This window comes from Anabas testudineus, chromosome 24, assembly GCF_900324465.2.
Source record: "Anabas testudineus chromosome 24, fAnaTes1.2, whole genome shotgun sequence".
NCBI classification, from domain to species: domain Eukaryota; kingdom Metazoa; phylum Chordata; class Actinopteri; order Anabantiformes; family Anabantidae; genus Anabas; species Anabas testudineus.
Window position 1 is genome coordinate 5,772,257 of NC_046632.1, and position 19,134 is coordinate 5,791,390.

The 19,134-nt window shown below is 41.2% G+C and overlaps 2 protein-coding genes across 4 annotated transcripts; one reads left to right on the forward strand and one right to left on the reverse strand.

The window, feature by feature from the left end:
* Positions 1–1,249: 1,249 nt before the first annotated feature.
* hmgn3 (high mobility group nucleosomal binding domain 3) lies at positions 1,250–8,665 on the reverse strand. 3 transcript variants are annotated; one of them, XM_026342044.1, is made up of 7 exons: positions 8,500–8,665; positions 6,680–6,730; positions 6,378–6,407; positions 4,358–4,408; positions 3,843–3,941; positions 3,499–3,598; positions 1,250–2,087 (listed from the first exon to the last, which is right to left on the reverse strand). In XM_026342044.1, the coding sequence occupies exons 1-7, from the start codon at positions 8,512–8,514 to the stop codon at positions 2,080–2,082; spliced, it is 354 nt and encodes a 117-aa protein (XP_026197829.1). In that variant the 5' UTR covers positions 8,515–8,665; the 3' UTR covers positions 1,250–2,079. The 3 variants fall into 3 exon arrangements, with proteins under 3 accessions (XP_026197829.1, XP_026197830.1, XP_026197831.1); XM_026342045.1 differs by lacking the exon at positions 6,378–6,407; XM_026342046.1 differs by lacking the exon at positions 3,499–3,598.
* A 4,855-nt stretch (positions 8,666–13,520) lies between these two features.
* On the forward strand, positions 13,521–18,742 carry enpp5 (ectonucleotide pyrophosphatase/phosphodiesterase 5). Its single transcript, XM_026342014.1, is given in 5 exon segments — positions 13,521–13,654; positions 14,103–14,283; positions 14,285–15,008; positions 15,455–15,631; positions 16,491–18,742. Coding segments are annotated over 5 exon segments (1,539 nt in total). The 5' UTR covers positions 13,521–13,601; the 3' UTR covers positions 16,895–18,742.
* The last annotated feature ends 392 nt before the right edge of the window (positions 18,743–19,134 follow it).

Sequence of the window (19,134 nt, forward strand, 5' to 3'; positions counted from 1 at the left end):
TTTTATTTTTAGGCCTAGTCCCTCACCTCCATTTTACCTTTAACCCTGCTTGTTTATGTGCTGGCTGACGTGGCCACAAGGAGGCAACCTCACTCTAGGCCAGATCCATCTGAACATAGGGCCACAGTGGAGTCAAAGGTCATGTGTACTGAGCACAAATCAGTTACACATTCTGTCCTCAGGAAACACAAATAGGAATTCACTGAATATTATATATATTATTAGTGACATTATCTAAACAAAAATAATATACAACTACCTGTCTGTTTATAACAAAGGGGTACTTTCTGTAAAAACAATTGTTTCTTCAATTATTTAGAAACTCTTCAAGCTTAATTGTTGTTGGACAAATACATCCACACCTTTTATAAAGGGTTTAGTTTTATAATCGTGTCCCTATTTAGTACTGCACATTCATTCAGTGTTGTAATTGCTGAAGGATATGGAGACGTGGTTAGATACATCAGTCCATTCCCTCTTTGTAAATGCCACAAGAACTTCATGTACCTGTTGTGCTTTGTTTTTTGTTCACTTGTATCAACCCTGCTTGTATTGCTCTTTCAGATCTACTAAGAGCTTTGATGGATTCAGTGTCACCATCTTCTTGTAGCCACTGAAAAGGTCAGCTCATGGTAGTCCACCTGTCAAATCAATATTTATATGCATTACCTACTGCACATTCCTACTGCTGCTACATCATATAAAAATAAGCATCATGCTGTTGACTGAAGCACCTAATAATACTTTTTAATTGGCCTCTCTAGTATGTGTGGTATTCAGACATCATCACTCCACACCTCCACATGTTAAAACCAGAAACTTGTGATTGGTCCACAAGTGTGACTGATGCCGTTTCCCTCAATGAAAAGACTGTATGGTTTGATCAGAGTCCCGCCACTCTGGCAAATGCTGACCTTTCACTTCCTGACACAGCAGTTGTATTTAACACAGCCAGGTGCCCCTGGCGACCTCACACGCTCAAACACAAAGATATACACGGACAGACAGCACGAGGCTTTGTGCTGCTTTAAAAACTAACTCCAAACATGAACATATGTGAAAAGGAGCTCCCGAATAAAAGAGCACACACTGCAGGCACACACGTGCAGTCTAACAGAGCTTTCCAGACTAAAAAAGACACGTGTTTGAAGGTAGGAAGAATAAAGCAACACTGTATGAGTAAATAGAGAAAATATACATAACATAATATATATTCACTAATTAGTGAAGACACCAGAAAAAAAAAACGTGACATCAACTTTTTCTTTTATTTCAAAATATTCTCCCAACAGGATGAAACTCAGAGAAGCCCAGAGGTTCCAAAGCCAAAAGAGCCGTCTAGAACAGAAGTACCACTCATTATTGCTATGTCACTCTGCTGCAGGACAAGGCGCTGGGGGGTAGGGGGGTGGCGGTAGGGACAAAGTCAAACACAGTGACCCACAAACACATTCACTCAAGCACACACGTACAAAAGGAGCAATTTGGAACACAGTTGTGATGATTCTAAAAACTTATTAAGCATTTCTAAAGAGCTGCAAATGTTCTCCATGGAGACTATGGACCCGGTTTCATGTAGCTCTGCATCCACAGATCTCTAGCTTAACCATCGGGGGGTGGGGGGGTGGGGATAAGCATCTCCTCATTTAGTCAGAGTGCCTAATAGTAATGATCATCTCTTGTAGAGAAATAGAACTGCAAATGTAGACAGAGCTGGTTTAGAGATCATAACAGTCATGTTTACAGCCCCCGTCAGGCAAGATGAAGAACATCTGCAGCGTTTGATAAAACCACGTCATTCTGTCTTTCTGTTTCTGGTAGGCATACTGTTTAGTGATACATAATGGGGGAGCTCCATTTGCCGATATACTATAGGTAAATGGAGCCGACAGGAGTGTGAATATGAGGGATGGGGGCTGCTGGTTGTCCGTCTCTGCTATCACAATTCTAAAAAAAATTCAGCATGGTACAAAAATCGTCAGTAAAAAAAGATGCTTTGCTGCCATGGAATCAGAGGGGACGAGTCGGTGGATGTGTCAGTGTCTTTACGCTTTCTCTTCAGTCCCCTGCTCTGCTGCTTCAGATACCTGAAGGGAGAAGGAGGCAAAAGGGTTATACATTGATGGACGTGTTAGACTGGAATAAAGTAGCTTCAAAAAGCGAGCCACAACTTGCGCTTGGTATGGTTTAGTCTGCCAAGGCTCGGCAGGCAAGTTCTCAGTGAGTGTAGACCGAACAAATCCGTTCTGCACAAACTCTCTCAGTGAAGCATCAATAGAGCTACAGACCTGGATGAATGTATTACACCAATCATCTGTCTTTGGGTTTAGCTCGACAAGGAACTGCAAATATCTTTGCATCATCGTATGTTCCAGCTCTGAAGTAGTTTGCACTTTTAGCCGACAAAAACATTATAAACAGGTTCCTGAAATAAGCCACAGGCACTCGAGATAAAAAAACACAGCAGCGATGGTACCTGAATCACAATGTGATGTTCAGGCGTTGTTGAATTCATTCTAGGGAACGCAATAGACCAATGCTGTCAATGAATAATATTAAGAAATCCATTAACAATTTGGAAAATAGACACCATCGATATGTCTGTATGATGATTCTAGCTTCATCTGCACGTTATGTGAGGACATGAGAGCTGCCTCAACCTTCAGCAGTCAACAAGTTTCGTTTTTTGTGCTGCCGTGTTTAGAATTGTCACTTTTCTAGGACTTGAGCATTGTTAAAATTATACTGAGATATAGGTTACAGTATATCATAACCTAAGCTAATAAAACCCAGAGTTGCATAGTTAAATGCTATGTGTTTGTGATCAGACTGAACTGACTCTTGAATCTGAAGCTTCAACATGCCAGCTGAAACGGTCTTCCTATTTAAATCATGCATTCACAAGATGTGTTTACCTAATAGATGAACATTTGCACGAGTGCACTCTCTGTCCTAAATAGTCATAACCTCTGTAACAGTTTTTTTTTCACTAAATTGCTCATTAAATCTACTCAAAGAAACCAATAACGTCTCTGATGTGATCGGGAATTAACATTTACTCAACTAGAGAATCGATGCCCGACTCTCTATGTGAACATTTTGAACATCTCCCATTGTGTTTTCTCTGTCTGGGCACCGGGAGAACCATCTGCCTTACGAACACAGTGTGCTGCTCATGGTTCACGTCGCAGCTCTGTGAGCAGCACCAAACCTTCTTGCACATTTGTAAAAAGTTGTCCATGCCCACTTCACTGCACACAGCGAGAAAAGCTGCAGACATCCCCACTAGTTCCCTTCCTCACTCTCTCTTCATTAGAGTCTCTTTTACATTCTCTCTCTCTCTCTCTCTTTCTCGCCTGCCAGTACACACAACACTGCAAAGCACTGGGGAAATGTTCACGCATTTAATGTACATTTGCTGTATCTACTATATATAATGAAACTATATGTTAGTGTTAAAACACACTGCAAAGACGGATTAGAAACACTCAAGCATACCCTTAACTCTGACTGTCTCACTCTGCCCTCTCACTGACATCATGGAGGGAGCTGTGCTTCTGATGGAAGACACACTGACAGACGGACGAGACACATAGATCTGGTGTTTTATGTGTGTGTGGTGTGTGTGTGTGTGTGTGTGTGTGTGTGTGAGAACATATGAGTGAAAAGAGATGTGTATTAGTGACAAGGTAGGTGATGGAGGAATGTAGGAGTGATTATTAAATATGACATGTTTATGCACAACAGACAAAATAAACAAAATAAAGAAATAAAAGTGATTATTTCCAGCATCTTTCCGACTGAGAATACACTTTCCTCATTGAGATATTCCCTCCACATACCTCATTGGTCTTGGTCTCTCCATTCTGGGCGGGACCATCATCCTTCTTTCCCTTAGGGCCGCCTTTCTTTGCCTTGGCCCCCTTATCATCTACTGCTTTCTGCATGGAAAAAAATCAGAAGAGCATACACGGCATATAAACTAAGTAACCATAGGCCTTTATGGCCTTTTTTTTCTGCATCAACAACTATCCTCACTTTGATTTTGAACACCAAAAATACCCAGAATTTGTTTGAAGACAGAGTCACGGGGAACTGATTTCAACAGATTTTAACACGTGTAAATACAAAATGGTCTGTTTCCCATTAGAAAAATCTGTGCGCATCATGCACATTATAGACAGGGAAGTGTGTGAGCGTGTACCACAATCAGCTGTCTTAATAATAATTGTGCTTATAAACTAGTACTGAGAGGTAACTGTGTGCCTGACTGCTACAAATTTATGGGGATATTTATAAAAATATTGGTAGAGGTAGTTTTTGTGTGTGTGTGTGTGTGTGTGTGTGTGTGCTTTACCTTGACGATGGCCTTCTTGGGCTTGGCCTCGGGCTTGGGTGGAGCAGGTTTCTACAAGTTACACAAAAAGCCAGTTAGGACTGATGAAGCTCAGAGTGAAAGGCTTCTAGAGAAATATCAGTTTATCTTTATCCCGCCTCCTCTTTACATTCACAGAGGGCACTGTTTGAAATAATATTGCTTTAGCCACAAGAGGTGCTCAGAAAATTCTGTATAATGAATGGAGAGCACACAGAAGATTAGAACGTCTGCATTTGATCTCACTGTAAATATTAATAATGATGAAGCACTTCCAACAAAAGAGGACGTGTCAATCTTTCCGTGCTAAGTAGCTTTAAATATCTGCCTCTTCTAATAGTGAACTGACCTCAGACCACTGTGCAATGACTATATCAGGTGGCAGCTACAACCCTGGCCAGTTTGCTGCACAGCTTTTTCCAGGCTGCTGAGCGTGGACAACATTACCCTGAAGCTACGAGCTACAGCAACACTGCTGTAACAAAATTATATCATGTGATGCACATTTTATTAGAAATTTGGAAAGCACAAGAAAGTCAAGCACTCTAAATAGTAGCCTATAAACAAGATATCAGTGTTTGTTTACTGCTAAAAAAAAAGCCACATCTTATTAAATAATTTGGCCACTAAAGGCATTTGAAAACAGAGAAATATCATATCAGGAAGCATGATGTTTACTAACAGCGTTCTGACAGTGTCAACTTAAATGATTAGGTTCTAGTTTGGGAAATAAATGTGCAGGGTATGAATGGTATTAAACTTTCCTCAGCCTTCCCTGTCTTACAATACTATATGCTATACTATGTAATATATAGTCTTTTCCTCCAGCTGAAAAATGACAGTCGTACTTCTTAGCACAAGCAACGAGATGACATCATCTGAACTGAAAAGCACCTAGAAACAGAGAGACATTAGAAGGCAAAGGGATGTTTAACATCATTTATATACTGTCTGTATAGATACACTCTCCCCAAACTAGAACCATAGGAAGCAAGATATCAAGTTGAAAATGAGTAAAGTTTCATTTTAAAGGAGAACTTGGACATTCTGGGAAATATACCACTTCTCTTCTTTTCTTTTTCTCACTCTTATGTCTGTTAAGACCTACAATATAACACATTTATAAGCTTTTGAGGCTAAGTTAATTGAGCTCCATATCTAGCACAGAGAGATCATTCGTTCATGAAGTTAAGAGCATTCCCAAAATGTTAAACTATTCCTTTAAAGTGCACATACAAATGTACAAGCACATGCAAAGACTGAGTATAGATGGGTGCAACATGCAAAAGACAACACATAGAACATGATCTGTATGGCAGGGCTGCATGATCACACAAAAACAACAACCTAATGCTATCTGCTAGATAGTATTACCATGGTTAACCCTTTAAAGCCCAGTCCAATAAATAGTAGTTACAACATCCTATATTTTTAAATGGAGTGTGTATTGCACACTTTGTTGAAAAAACATTTTAAGACATTATTTCAAAATGTAAGATTTTTCATGTTTAATTTTTGTTAATTATGATATGATAATTATTTAATCAAAGATTTTTGTGTATCAAATATGATACAATTGGCCTTATAGGGTTAATATCCATGTACACCTTGTATGTTTCTCCAGAAGTTGGAGAATAACACAGTTTTAGTTGTTGCAGAGTACAGCTAAGAAGTAAATTACAATAACATTCTATCATTAATATTTGTATTATTAAATTTTAATATCACTGATCATACAGCCCTACTTTGCAGAAGCCCACATTAAAAACAGGCAAATACAACAGAGAGAACATATGCACAGCAAGCCAGATTCAATCCTCATGAAATTGTGTTTATGGAATTTGTAAAGTGCTCTGATCAAATGGGTGAGGACTTTACTCTGTGTCTTGGTAAAGTCACACTTTTGAATCCCACAAGACTGAGACAGAATGAAGGGGAGACGAGGAGAGGACGGAGAGGACAGTGACAGAGGTGAAGACAGCACGGTGAGAGCAAAACTTACCGCTGACAATCTCTCTGACCTTCTGGTGGGCTACCGGAGCAAGGGTTGATGAACAAGAGAGCGAGAGAGACAGTGACAGAGAGACATAGATATCAGTTGTACCTTTGCAGCCTGATCTTGAGCTAATCTGCTTGGTGGCTGCTACAAGTGTCCTAATCATTAACCTGTCATGTGGCTATTGTCTCACACACACACACACACACATACACACTGTCTTTTAGCACACAAAAAAAAAACACAGCATGCAAACACACCTGCACACCCAAACACAACATAAAAATAATCAGCCCAATAGTATTTACCTCTTGTTTTGTGACTTTGGAGGCATCCTTGCCATCAGCACCTTCTGGAGACTGTAGTTAATTAAGCAGAGAATACAGAGACGGTTAAGAGTTAAGAGCACAGGTACACACTGACCCGCCGGCCCACTTACTAACGTTACACACGAAGTGTAACTAGAGACTAAATGATTACTCAATTTAAAAAACAACAACAAAATCTATTTGCTACTAGTTTGATAATCAAATGGGATAGTTTACATTGCTTGTGAGGCAAATATGCCACAGATGTACTGGCTCTCAGTTTTTGTTTTTTAGTTTCTAAATAGCTCAACTTGGAGAAGTTGCTTTTTTTTTTTTTTTTTTTTTACAATTTGACATTTTACAAAAACGTTTTTTTTTTGTTAATCGAGTAAATGAGAAAACATTAACTGCTAATTGATGGTTAAGGTCCTACCTATCTGAAAAAGGCCTGTGCATACAAAAGCATGACACAAATGAACAAAACCCACAACAGCTACAGCAAACAACATCGATTCTGTCTTGTGCTTCTGGTATCTTCACCACTGATTTACTAAAATGAAGCAGGGATATTTTATTCATGTGCTGTACTGAGGATTTCAATACAGCTGTGCACAACCCCCCCAAAAAAGCTTTCTTAATTTTAAAGGGCTTAAATTCACAATTAATAATAAATGTATTTATTTAATGCTTAAAATATTACTGTAATGTCTACACAATTTGAATCTCAAGTCCCAAATGTGCAATGTGCCAATTGCAATCTCATGTGATGCCACCGTGATTGGCTCCATGAGGATAGTGGAGGCTCTCTGGTGATGACCATTTTAATGGAAGCATCTCCGGCTACTTACATGTCAGCAACTCAGCTCCCAAAGAGCAGTGACACACCGGGATTCATTTAGTTGTCAGACACAAACCGTGGGGCTCTCGATCTATCTCGAATGGAGACTCTCCTACAATGAGCGTATTATTCGTGCTGCAGGTAGGTTAAGGATGGTGCACGGGGGAGTCCACCCCCACCGTGAAAAAAAAATGTTGGTTTGGCCTGCAGGTTGGCAATCGCATCATTTGCATGTGGGCGACCTCCGCCCCTAGAGGCCCCCCATTCTCTGTCCTCAAAGACAAATCTGCGCAGACAATGGCAGTTTTTAGAGGGTGGAAAAGCCAGTTTCCATGTATGCACTGATACAATGCGCTGGAGCTCGTCGTGCACGGCTGTTTAGATAGTGTCACGGCCTCTTTTAACACGGCGACAATTGTCTCTGATCCCCCTTTTCTTAATTCCTTTCTTTCCATCTGGATGTGGGTTTGTTCGGTTGGCTCGGCGTCTGCCATTTGTCACCAGTGGAGAGCCGACACAGGGGAAGCGGTGATCTTTCTATTTGCTACTAGATCGCGCGTTATAAAGAATCCATAAGTGTCACATATGCGCGAAATGCGCCCAGAAGCATTAGCAGCACGTACGTCTCCTACGGGATTTACGCATCCATCCATCCCGCGGCTCCGTCTGACATTCACCAGTGCGCACGGTGGACAGGGAAGTGGCAAATAAAACGACCACAAGAACGGCCATTGAGACGCACACAGGGGCATTTAGAGTGCAGAAATGATGAAACGCCGCCGATGGAACATCTCCCGTGCGAGGTCAAGACGCGTTAACACACCTGAAAGGTCGCGGACGAACAAGACGCTTCCTCAAACTTTGGCATCGCCTCACCTGCCTCGACGTCGCCACAAAAACCGCGCACCGCTATTTTCCCTCAAATGCAAGAGCAGGAAAAAAACTACAGTGAAGTGAGCTGGATGGCACACACGACACTCACCTTTCTCTTCGGCATTTTTACGGTTTATTTGTTCTCCAGCGAGGGGGGGGAAAAAAAAATTGAGGTCAAACCCGAAGGTCCAAGAGAGGTGAATTTGAACTACCTCGAAATACAGGATCAATATCTAAGCACCTTCGATAATATGTTGATTATATGCACTCCCCAAAACTCTATACCTTCCACAGCCATTGGGTAGAGGGGTCAAAATCTTCTCCTGTTCTGACTCCCGATTGGCTCGTCCGGTCTCTATGTAAATAAGAGGGTCGCGGACATTGGCCGAGATTTCTCAGAGGCCTCCTGCCATTGGCTGCGCGCTCTTTGTGCGGCGATCCCACGAGACGCCGATGGCTGAGAGGGAAAGTGAACACACGCCAATGAAAGCAGGACCGACTCTCGGTGGATCTGGGTAATGTAGGATGAGGCAGAGAGAATGGTGGAAATAAAAAACACACAAAGGAGCAGAAGAATGGACACAATGTCTGCCACAGACGAGCTCCCAGAAAAGCTGGCGGCCATTGTGTCTTGCAGGGTCCCCAGTGCTGTAAAGAGCTAGAGGGCTCCCACACCTCGGTGTGCACAACAAACAGGACAGGGACTAGTCAATACAATGGATATAATCAATATAAAGAGAATGAGTTATTTTCATTTTTTTTTATTTTTGGTACATTTTGTATTACAGCTGTTCACTTTAATGAACATTAAATTAAATTAATGAACGTTTTAAATACATTCTTGTCATGTATTTGCAGTTACAAACCAGTCACACTAACAGCACTATATCCTAAATGAGTGGTTGTTGGAGTTGTTTTTTCCCTAAGGTCGTAACCCAAATTACCTTTTGGTAAGCTTTAGTGCACTTCTGGTCAACTGAAGGAGCCTCAAGTTACTATCTAGTAATCCTAGGTGACCTTCTGGTAAGCCAAAAGTGCCCCTGTGGTAAACCTTAATGTCCTCTGTTTGACTCAAGTGCACTTCAGATGGTCACAGAGTCCCAGAAATACCCTTCTGGAAAGCCCGAGTAACTCTCAGTGTGGCCTCGTAGGGCAAAATCATATCCTAACCCTGATTTTTGCTTTAATCTTACCCAGTCCGCTGCTTTTTATTCTGTAAATACTAGTAATTGCTTCAGTCACCATATGATTTTTTTTTTCACAGGTTTTAATAAATCTCTGGATACTCAAGCGATAGTAAAGACTACTTATCAGACAGGAACTTAGTTTTCATGAGTAAAACGGCATTTTCATGATCTCTTTTGTGTCAAACGATTCCCTACTTTATGAAATGTTTGTGTGTACTACATGACAAATATTACGTGTATTACAATGACCGTTTCTCTGAGTCCAAGGTGATGCATTCAAACAGCTCAAAACCCAAATATGCTCAGTGTACTACAATAACAAAGAAACACGTTACTAACAATTGGCATTTTCACATATTTTTGTAAGTCAGGGCTTTTTTTTCCAGAGCTAAATCACCCTCACATTTGTTTTTCTTATGATATCATAAATACCTGCTGGCACGACAGGATTTCGTTTTACTTGTTTAAAGTTTAAAACACATTGTCAAAAGCTGTGAATAATCAGGGGAACTAATAGGAACTTTATGCTTGGCTATTTTCTCAGTTTATAATTGGACCCAGCGCTTCTACGATGTTCCGACTTTGCAACAATGAACATCCAGAACATGTTCCACAAAGCGTACATTGCAGCACATACGGTTTGACACCATTTTAAGCGCACAATGTCCATAAAAAACATTCTACAAAGAAATCAACAAAAGCAACCTCAACATTCTTGCGCTGCATCACAATACCCAGAGAAAGAGGCAGAGAGAGAGAGATACAAATGACACAATAGACTATAGCTGTTCTGCCCAAACAAACGAAACCGCATCATGTCGACATAGCTGTGAATGCACAGCTGTTTTAGAAGTCAACGCAGAACACACAAGAGCAGGTAGCTTGATGTTGCTCCACTGTTCCCACATGGATTCACACTGTCAGCTAAATGGAAGAGGGGAAACACAAAGAGGAACATGTACGACACATAAAAGAAAGAGGCGCAAGAGAAATCCACAAAAAAAACAACCCAAGATTATTGTTTAAAATCTAACACGGTTTATTTTACAACACAGAAACCTGAAGCAAAAAAGACAAGATACAAATAAGTGAGAGCATATTAACGCAAAAGACCCATAAAGGTCATTATCAGTGGTTTGTAAGTTTGTGAGAGGACTGTCAGTCAATTAAAAAAATACATTTCCGAACACAGGATTACAAAGAATTTATGTCTCTTATCATCTGCAGCTCATAAGAGTCCATCCCTGAAACTCTGTTGAGTGAAGAGGAAGCCATACAGTAATTCTTTGCAGAAACACCACACAGCTCTCTGGACTGAAAGTCAGTGGAGACATGTGGTCAGATGAGTCCATGTTTCATCTTGTTTTCAGGAAAGAAGTTGGGTTCTCCATGCCCAAGACATAAAAGGCCATCTACACTGTTATCAGCGTCAGCATCGGTGACAGTATGATTAATCAACAGGGCACCCCATACCATCTGAATTTCAAACAGACACAGCAAGAACATACTCCACAAAACCCCCCAGCAGGCTGGCAGAGTCAAACATTAAATTAGATTGAACTTTATTGTCATTACACATGTACAACTACAAGGCAACGAAATGCAGTTTAGAAGTGCACAGAGCAGCAAGTGCAGATATAGTTAAGCCAGAACCTGTTTGCTAAAAGGCAACAAGCAGCAAAGGCAACAACCCCCACCATGAAGTATAGCTAGAGCATGAGGGACTGGACTATTTACAACAAATCCTACTAGAGATGCATTAATATACATATGAGAATAATATATCATTTGTCAGTCACAGGAGTCACAGGGTGTTTTTTTATTCTGTAAGGACATTTTGCTGGTAATATGTCTTATATCATATTTTACCTAAACGTTTGAATGCAGGAAGGTGGATCACAGGCTGATCCACCTTCGTTCGGAATTCAAAATGAGTTAGTAAGTGTGGCCTCCACTATGCACTCCCTAAAACGTCTGGACATGCTCCTGATGAGACGACGGATGTTCTCCTGGCAAATGCCATCGGCCCTCACAGCGTTGGGCAGTGAGCACAGGCCCCACCTTTATAGGGGTTGTCTCGCTAATTGCATCTAATTTCCATCTGTTGTCTGCTCCATTTGCTTAACAGCAGGTGACATTGATTCACAATCAGTGTTGCTTCCTAACTGGACAGGTTAATTTCCCAGAAGCGTGCTGGACTTGGACTTACAGTGGAATGATCATGTGTTCCCTTTATTTTTTGAGCAGTGTATTTTGAGTCTAGAACAAACTGATGTATCAGTGTCATCCACAGTGTTGTGCACACACTACAATGAATGGGCTAAAATGACTGGATTATCCAATGATTTGTGGATTGTATATAATGTATCAATTTGTGTGATGTCTGACGATCCTACAGCCAAAAACTACATTATTACGAGTTTATTACATTAGTGCAACACCCTTTTTCTGGTCACATGAAAGGTGCTGCTGTTAGGTGGCAAATATTAAAAGCTGAATTTCCAGTGTTCAAATTAAAGAATGTGATCCAACACATATCAGTTTCAAATTGCCTCTCGAGGGTTAGAATGAATTTTATAATAGTTATCCTTACTGGCTCCTTTCAAATTAAAATATGCAACTTTCAGTATTTATACTTTTTTATCCTAATTCAAACTGATAGCAAATCTAACTCAATATGTATTTTTTAATCACATGTGTGTAAAATAACATTTAACCTCACTGTCTCCTCAAGGTCTATTTAAAAGCTGTTCTGGAGCTTTTGATCACACAACATGATCTTCACGATGTTTGTGTGCAATAAAAGTAGCAAATGTGCATTTTGGAAACACTTTTAACCACTTTTCACGTATGTTTGGGGCAACACCAACTCTTAAAACCCTAGTCTGCTGTGGAAGTTTTGGATGATATCTGACAGCAAGGCCACAAAAAGAAGTCACAGCATTGCATTAGCAGCACATGAAGAGTCTCTTAAAAATGGTGCACTCAAGCAATAAGCTCCAGTAAACTGATCTTTCCCTCTGTAGGGATGGAGGAGCTTGTCAGAGGGTCAGAAATAGTCTCACTCTCACCCTGCAGCGACATTAGTGAGATGCCATCTTTTTCTTTTGTAACGCAGCGTGATGCTTGCACACAGGTCTCGACTGACACCTTGTGGACACAGTCTTCCCTTTAGGTCTGGTGTTGAATGTTCAGCATCCCGTGTAATCATACAGCAGAACTAAGACAGCATTAGAGCAACAACATCTTTGAACGTCACTATATTCAGTAAGCATCACACCATTAATTCAGGCGCTACTTCACATCTTTAACCCTCCTCAGGTCACATGAACCTTGGCGTATTTGTTCGTTTATGTGTGCATCTTGACGCACACATGATAGTAACCTGACTGACACCAGACCATGTCTATTTATAATACTGGATCCCCCCCCCCCCCACACACACACACACATCCCCCCACCGTCTTCCTCACCCTGCATTACGTCATGGGGAAGACTGTGCGCTCACTCGTCGTTCGCGCTGACTGTGAGGGGATGCAGCGCTCCATGACGCGAAGTATGCTCTTGCAGGAAACGCCAGGCATCCTCTCGCTGTCATCCGATCTGGCTTGGTTTAATAGAGGTAAATAAACCGGACAGAGAGGTAAAACCACACAAGGTTAATAGGCGGGACTTCCTTTGGGGCACAGACGAGTCCGGCTGTTTATCTCTGCGTGCAGCGTAAAGGCGAGCCAGTGCACGATCCGATAACAAGGTAAGGTCGCTCGCAGCGCTCCGTTTTGCGCCTTGAATGTGCGCACTGAATTTGTGCATTTTTTTCTTTTGCTTTGCATTAACGCGCACACGGACTTGGTGCGTGTGGGATGTCTTGTGAGAGTTGCAGGCTGAGCCGCTGCGCGTTGTAGCTGTTAGCACTGCAGCAGAAAAGCTAAATCATGGAGCCTGTTACCTCTTGAACATGTCTGACTGTCAGTGGCACGGCTCACGTTGATTCGTGGTGTTGCCTGTGAAGTTGCTCATAATCATGCACAAACAGTCATGTTGCCAAATGTGCAGTGACTTGGAATTGTTCTGCTGGTATGTCCTTAGTATTATTGGTGTTTATATAGGGTAACTCCAGTCTTCACTGTGTGATGTAGGACTGGATATGTCCACTTATATCCATAAATAAAACCAGCTTTTGTCTGGGATAATTGTTTTTTAAGTATCAATGATAAAGCTTTAAAGCTGCATTTTACTTTGTATTACCTTTTCTTAATCAGGTTGGACATATCCACACCTAAATAGCAATTAATCACAATTATTCATTATTATAGGAAATGTTCAAAATATTTCTTAATCTGCTGACGTCTTGTGTGACAAACCCACTGATCAGTGTCATCTTTAATAGCACATTCAGAAAACCACATGCAGGTCCTCCAAAATAATCATGACGTTATTGAAGCAGAATGTTTGTGGTATATTTTCCCATGATTATTCAATATTTCATGTCAGTTTTCAGCATTATCTTTTGTGTTTTTTGTAGGTTGCTTTTCGTCACACGCCACACTATGCTGCACTGCCTGCTGCGAGGAGGCTGCACTCCTCTGCTCTGCCTGTGGACCCTGCTGCTGCCTCTGGCCTACCTCCAGCACTTGAACCAACACGGACACACGGGCCACAATGTGCAGGAGCGGCCCAAGCTGCTGCTCGTGTCCTTTGATGGCTTTCCGCTGGGATTATCTCGACCGGGTGCCGACGCCTAACTTCCGCATTCTCATAGATGACGGAGTGATGGTGGAGCAGGTGGAGAATGCTTACATCACCAAAACCTTCCCCAACCACTACAGCTTGGTGACGGGACTTTATGCTGAGACTCACGGCATTGTGGCCAATGAGATGTACGACCCCGTTCTGAATCAGTCCTTCTCCATGGAGACGGACAGTATTTATGATTCACGGTGGTGGGAGGAGGCAGTACCCCTCTGGGTGACCATTCAGAAAGCTGGAGGACGGAGTGGAGCTGCGATGTGGCCGGGGTCTGATGTAAAGATCCACGGCATGTTCCCCAATCAGTACCTTCCATACAACGCCTCAGTCTCCTTTGAAACTCGGGTAGAGCGGATTATTGAGTGGTTCTCCGGGCCTAAAGAAGAGGCAGTGGATTTTGGAGTTCTGTACTGGGAAGAACCTGATGAGAGTGGGCACAAGTTTGGACCTCAGAGTTCCTCCATGGACGAAGTCATCGTTGGGATTGATGAGAAGCTCGGCTTCCTCATCAACGAGCTGAAGAAGGCTGGGCTTTATGAAAAAGTGAACCTGGTAGTGACCAGCGACCACGGGATGACACAGCTTTTCACTGATAATATCATAGAGCTGGATGAGTATGTGGACCGAGACCTGTACACCTGGGTGGATAAGAGTCCAGTGGTGGGAATACTCCCCAAAGAAGGTATGATATCATAATGGGCTTTTATACTGGATTGGACAGGTGCAGTGACCTCTAATTAGCAGCTTATTTTGTGCATGTCTCAAGATATTGAAAAGTTTATTTATTGTTTAAATGGTGGATTTTCACAGAAATATCTTTGTAATGAAGAATAACCCACACAAGGAAGCATCTTTTGTTTAAAAATTAGGTAACCACACTTGATCTTGTTTTGTTATACACAATCAATCTACAATTCTTGGCCAAAAAAAAGTCACACACTCTAATAAATGTTAAACAACCTTTTGCTTTGACCACAGCACACATTCACCTCATCATTTCAGTAAGCTTATGCAATGTGACCCTATTTGTTTCCGTCCATGTATCGATGATGGGATCAGACCTCTGTGTAAGTCTTCTTTTTGTTATTTTCTACTTACTATGTTTGTATTTGTGCATCTGTCTTCCAGGGAAGCTTGATGAAGTGTACAGTAAGCTGGTGGATGCAAACCCAAACATGGTGGTGTTCAAGAAGGAAGAAATTCCCGAACACTTCCATTACCGGCACAACACCAGGATCATGCCCATCATCATAGAGGCCAAGGAGGGCTGGACCATCATGCAGAACAGGAGCGGCCCATTCATGTGTACGTTTTCAAACCTCCTGAAGCTTTGTAGAGACACTGTCCTGTTTTTTTTTCCACATTTCAAACAGCAGCTTTCATCTGTACTATTAATATCTTGTTAGGATTGTTTTGCAGTCATTGAACTAGCTTGTGCTGTACCAGCTGTAATTAACAAAGAAAGCTTGAAACAGCAGCACTGTGTGTGGGTTTGGAGCTTTTCCTGGACTGTCTCCAAGAGCAGTTATTTTTCCAAATCTAATTCATATGAAACAAGTATTTTTTTATTCGAGGCACCTCTTCTTCAGATTAGAGATCACAAACCATGTGCCACAGGGGGCAGAGGTTTTAAATACAGCAGACTGCAGCTAATTCTACTGTTTAAATCTGTTCCCCTGGTTGACGGCTTGTTAATCAGGAAAAGGACCTGATGGAGTTAAAAGCTAGAAGGAAAACCTGCTGACTCTTTGTCTAAGTTGTGTGAGGTTGATTTGAGCTGCTGGTCAATAAGAGCCGATAAGAAAGTGATGCACTGTGCTTAGAAAAGGACAAGTTATTATTTAAATAATTGCTCTGGGTTATTACTATTGGCTCCTACATGTTTCTTAAAGCCTAAACCTTCAACACCGTATTTGCGCTTGTCTTATTTGCTTGAAAGTATTTTTTGGTTTTGTTTCTATTTAGTTTTGTTTGTATGTTCCTGTGGTTGATTTAGTGGTTTCGAGAGAGCAGCTTTGCCAGAGTCCATAAACCCGTAAACTAAAAAGCGCTGCCTGCAATTCATGACGTGAAAATTGGAGTTCTGTAGTTAACAAGGCACGAATGATTAAATTCAAAGCGTTTAACAGTTTACTGTAAATGTCATGTCTGTTTTTCTCCCCAGTTGGAAACCACGGCTATGACAACACCTTACGCAGCATGCATCCTGTGTTCGTAGCACGTGGACCAGCTTTTCGGCAGAATTACGTGAAGACCTCCATGCGCTCTGTCGACCTTTATCCTCTCATGTGCCACATCCTGTCCATCCGCCCTCAACCTAACAACGGCTCCCTGGTAAACGTTAAGGACCTCCTGTATCCAGAGCCGACTCTGTCCACACCCACCATCCCTCCCAGGGTGCAGGAGTACTCCTACGCCCCTGTTGTGGGTTCTCTCATCGGTGTGGTGATGGTGCTGGGCTTCCTGGTGGTCTACATCAGACAAGTGACGCTCAGACAGTTGCCTTCATTAAAACACAGAAGCAGGGAGATGTCACAGCCTTTACTCCAAGAGGACTTGCACCTGTAGCCGAAGAAACAGAAAAAAAAGCAAACCTAAAAGAAGAGGAGGTATTGCTCCCCAAAGTAGTTGCTTGTACTAGAAGCTCCCCCTAAATGTCTCCCTTGTCCCACTAATTGCCTCTGTGCTGCTCTTCTTATTAGTTGGAGATCAAGGGAATCTAATCATGTATAGTGAGTACATCTCGCTTGTTCAAGTGTGAGGGAAATATGTAGGGTTTGCTTCTGGTGCAGGCTTAATCAAGATAAAAAACCTTTACATGAGCTTTATAGTGGCTTTGCTTTGGTTGTGAATTTATAACATCTCATCATTTTCATTGTCATTTAATAAAAAGTAAAAAAGATTCATAGCTAAGAGGAAATTTAACCTGTGATTCTAGCAAGTATGAGCCTTTGGTGGCTAAAACCATGACTTGATAATAGAAGGGTGTCGGTATGCTCGGTATGCACCCAAACACCCCCAACACTGTACAGGTGTGCAGGGGTGGGATTTTAGGTCCTATTCACTGATCTAGACAACATTTTCTTCTGGAGCATACTGACAGTAAACCAAATCTAGTGCCAGCAGTGGAGTATGGCCGCCACTGGATTTGGTTTTATTGGATATTTTCAAATCTATGCAAAGTAGATTTGTAGGTTTATAAGACGAAAAAGGGTCAATTCTTGTCATATTTCTTCCACCAGTTGTACTACTTATGGTCTGAGCACTGAATTGGAGGTTACAAATGCTTTGATGAAGGTATTCGACACTCAGCTAGTTTCGGGAGACCGGCTGAGGCCAGTGTTACTTGGAGGGAAACATTCCTCGAGAGACTCGCTCGGTGTGCCAGACTACTGCTCATACGCGTAGGCCATTCCTCGAGTCGACCACCGTCACAATGTCGCTGTTTAGTAGTCAGTTACCATTTGCCTTTTAACTTAAAAGAGAACAACTCTCTAAGTTGTGCAATCGTATGTAAGCTAGTCTATTTTTTTGTTTGTTTGTTACGTAGAGTTTTGTTGAGAGGACATTTTTCTGTATAGATGACTGTGTACTGCTCTCCTGTTCGTATGTTGCCTGTCATAACCATGGCCATTTGTTGGTGAAATGTGAAGTGCAATTGCTGTTGGTCAGTATTTTGTCGTTTAAGACGTTTAAGGATGTTTTTTTTTTTTTTTTTTGTTGTTGCTCGGTTGAGAAGGCTATGTCAGCATGACTTGCAAGAACTGTTCCCCTGATTTGCACTACAGGATAGAAATGAAACAGAACGAAGGGGCAGTAGTTGGATGCTTTTTAGGTCATGTATAATTTGCACTCCTTGTTCATAGTTGCTGTTTGAATTGATAAAAAATGTAGGTGCCTCTTGCCTAAAACAACGAACAAACATTTTAATTAGCATAATTAGGAAATCAAGTAGAATTCAAATCTCCAGTAAATTACTCTAATATTTTTTTTCTGCATCTTTTATGGGAGATATGCTTCTTCTCTTTACATGTATTGACTGATACCTGTGCCCAAAAATGACAGACACCACTGTGAGCTCTACTTTTTACAAAAAGAAATTTAAATTCATAAATTGAAACCATTTGTATGGAAATGATTGATTTTCTGATGTCTTATTTTTAGACAAGACCAAGTGTTCTTTGATGATTTTGCCCCTAACTTGTTGACAGAGAAATGAAATATATCTGTATTATATTTAAATAATTCATTTGAAATTGTTAGAGAAGGATAAATATTACATAGAGCTGTAGCCTATCTCAGTTGATTATTAGCCTGGATTTGAAATATGGATATTTAATATGATTTACAAACTCTATCTTTGCCATGTTGATGCAGTAAAGGATAATAAAATAAAGGGACTTATGTCAAACTGAATGTGTTGTATGTTTTTCTTTTCTGTGTGTTTGCATGTTTATACCATTGAATACCCCGCATCCCTCTTTCAGTTTAATAAAATAATCATCTCCCAAATATGTTTAGACCGTCTTCCTCTTAACTAAATGAATCCAGAGCTGCCCTCTCCTGCAAATAAATGTTTATTGGTCCTTTAGAAATAGAAATTTTTCACTTAAAGTTAAAGTAGTGCCGATGAAAGTTGATAAATCAGATTGACAGGAGTGGAAAAAATGGCACCATGAACTCAAGAAATTAACTTGAATAGTCTAACTCGTGTGTTTTTTTTTTTTGGTTTGTAGGTTGGTAACAAGTTGTGTCATACTCCAATTGGCCTGGAACGATCCCGCTTATACGCACGTCTCCTCTGTGAC

Coding starts and splice junctions, on each gene's coding strand:
- hmgn3 (XM_026342044.1), bottom strand. Junction 3,942..4,357: donor CCAAGAAGGCCATCGTCAAG/GTAAAGCACACA, acceptor TTTTCCATGCAG/AAAGCAGTAGATGATAAGGG. Junction 3,599..3,842: donor GAGAGACCAAGACCAATGAG/GTATGTGGAGGG, acceptor ATAAAACACCAG/ATCTATGTGTCTCGTCCGTC.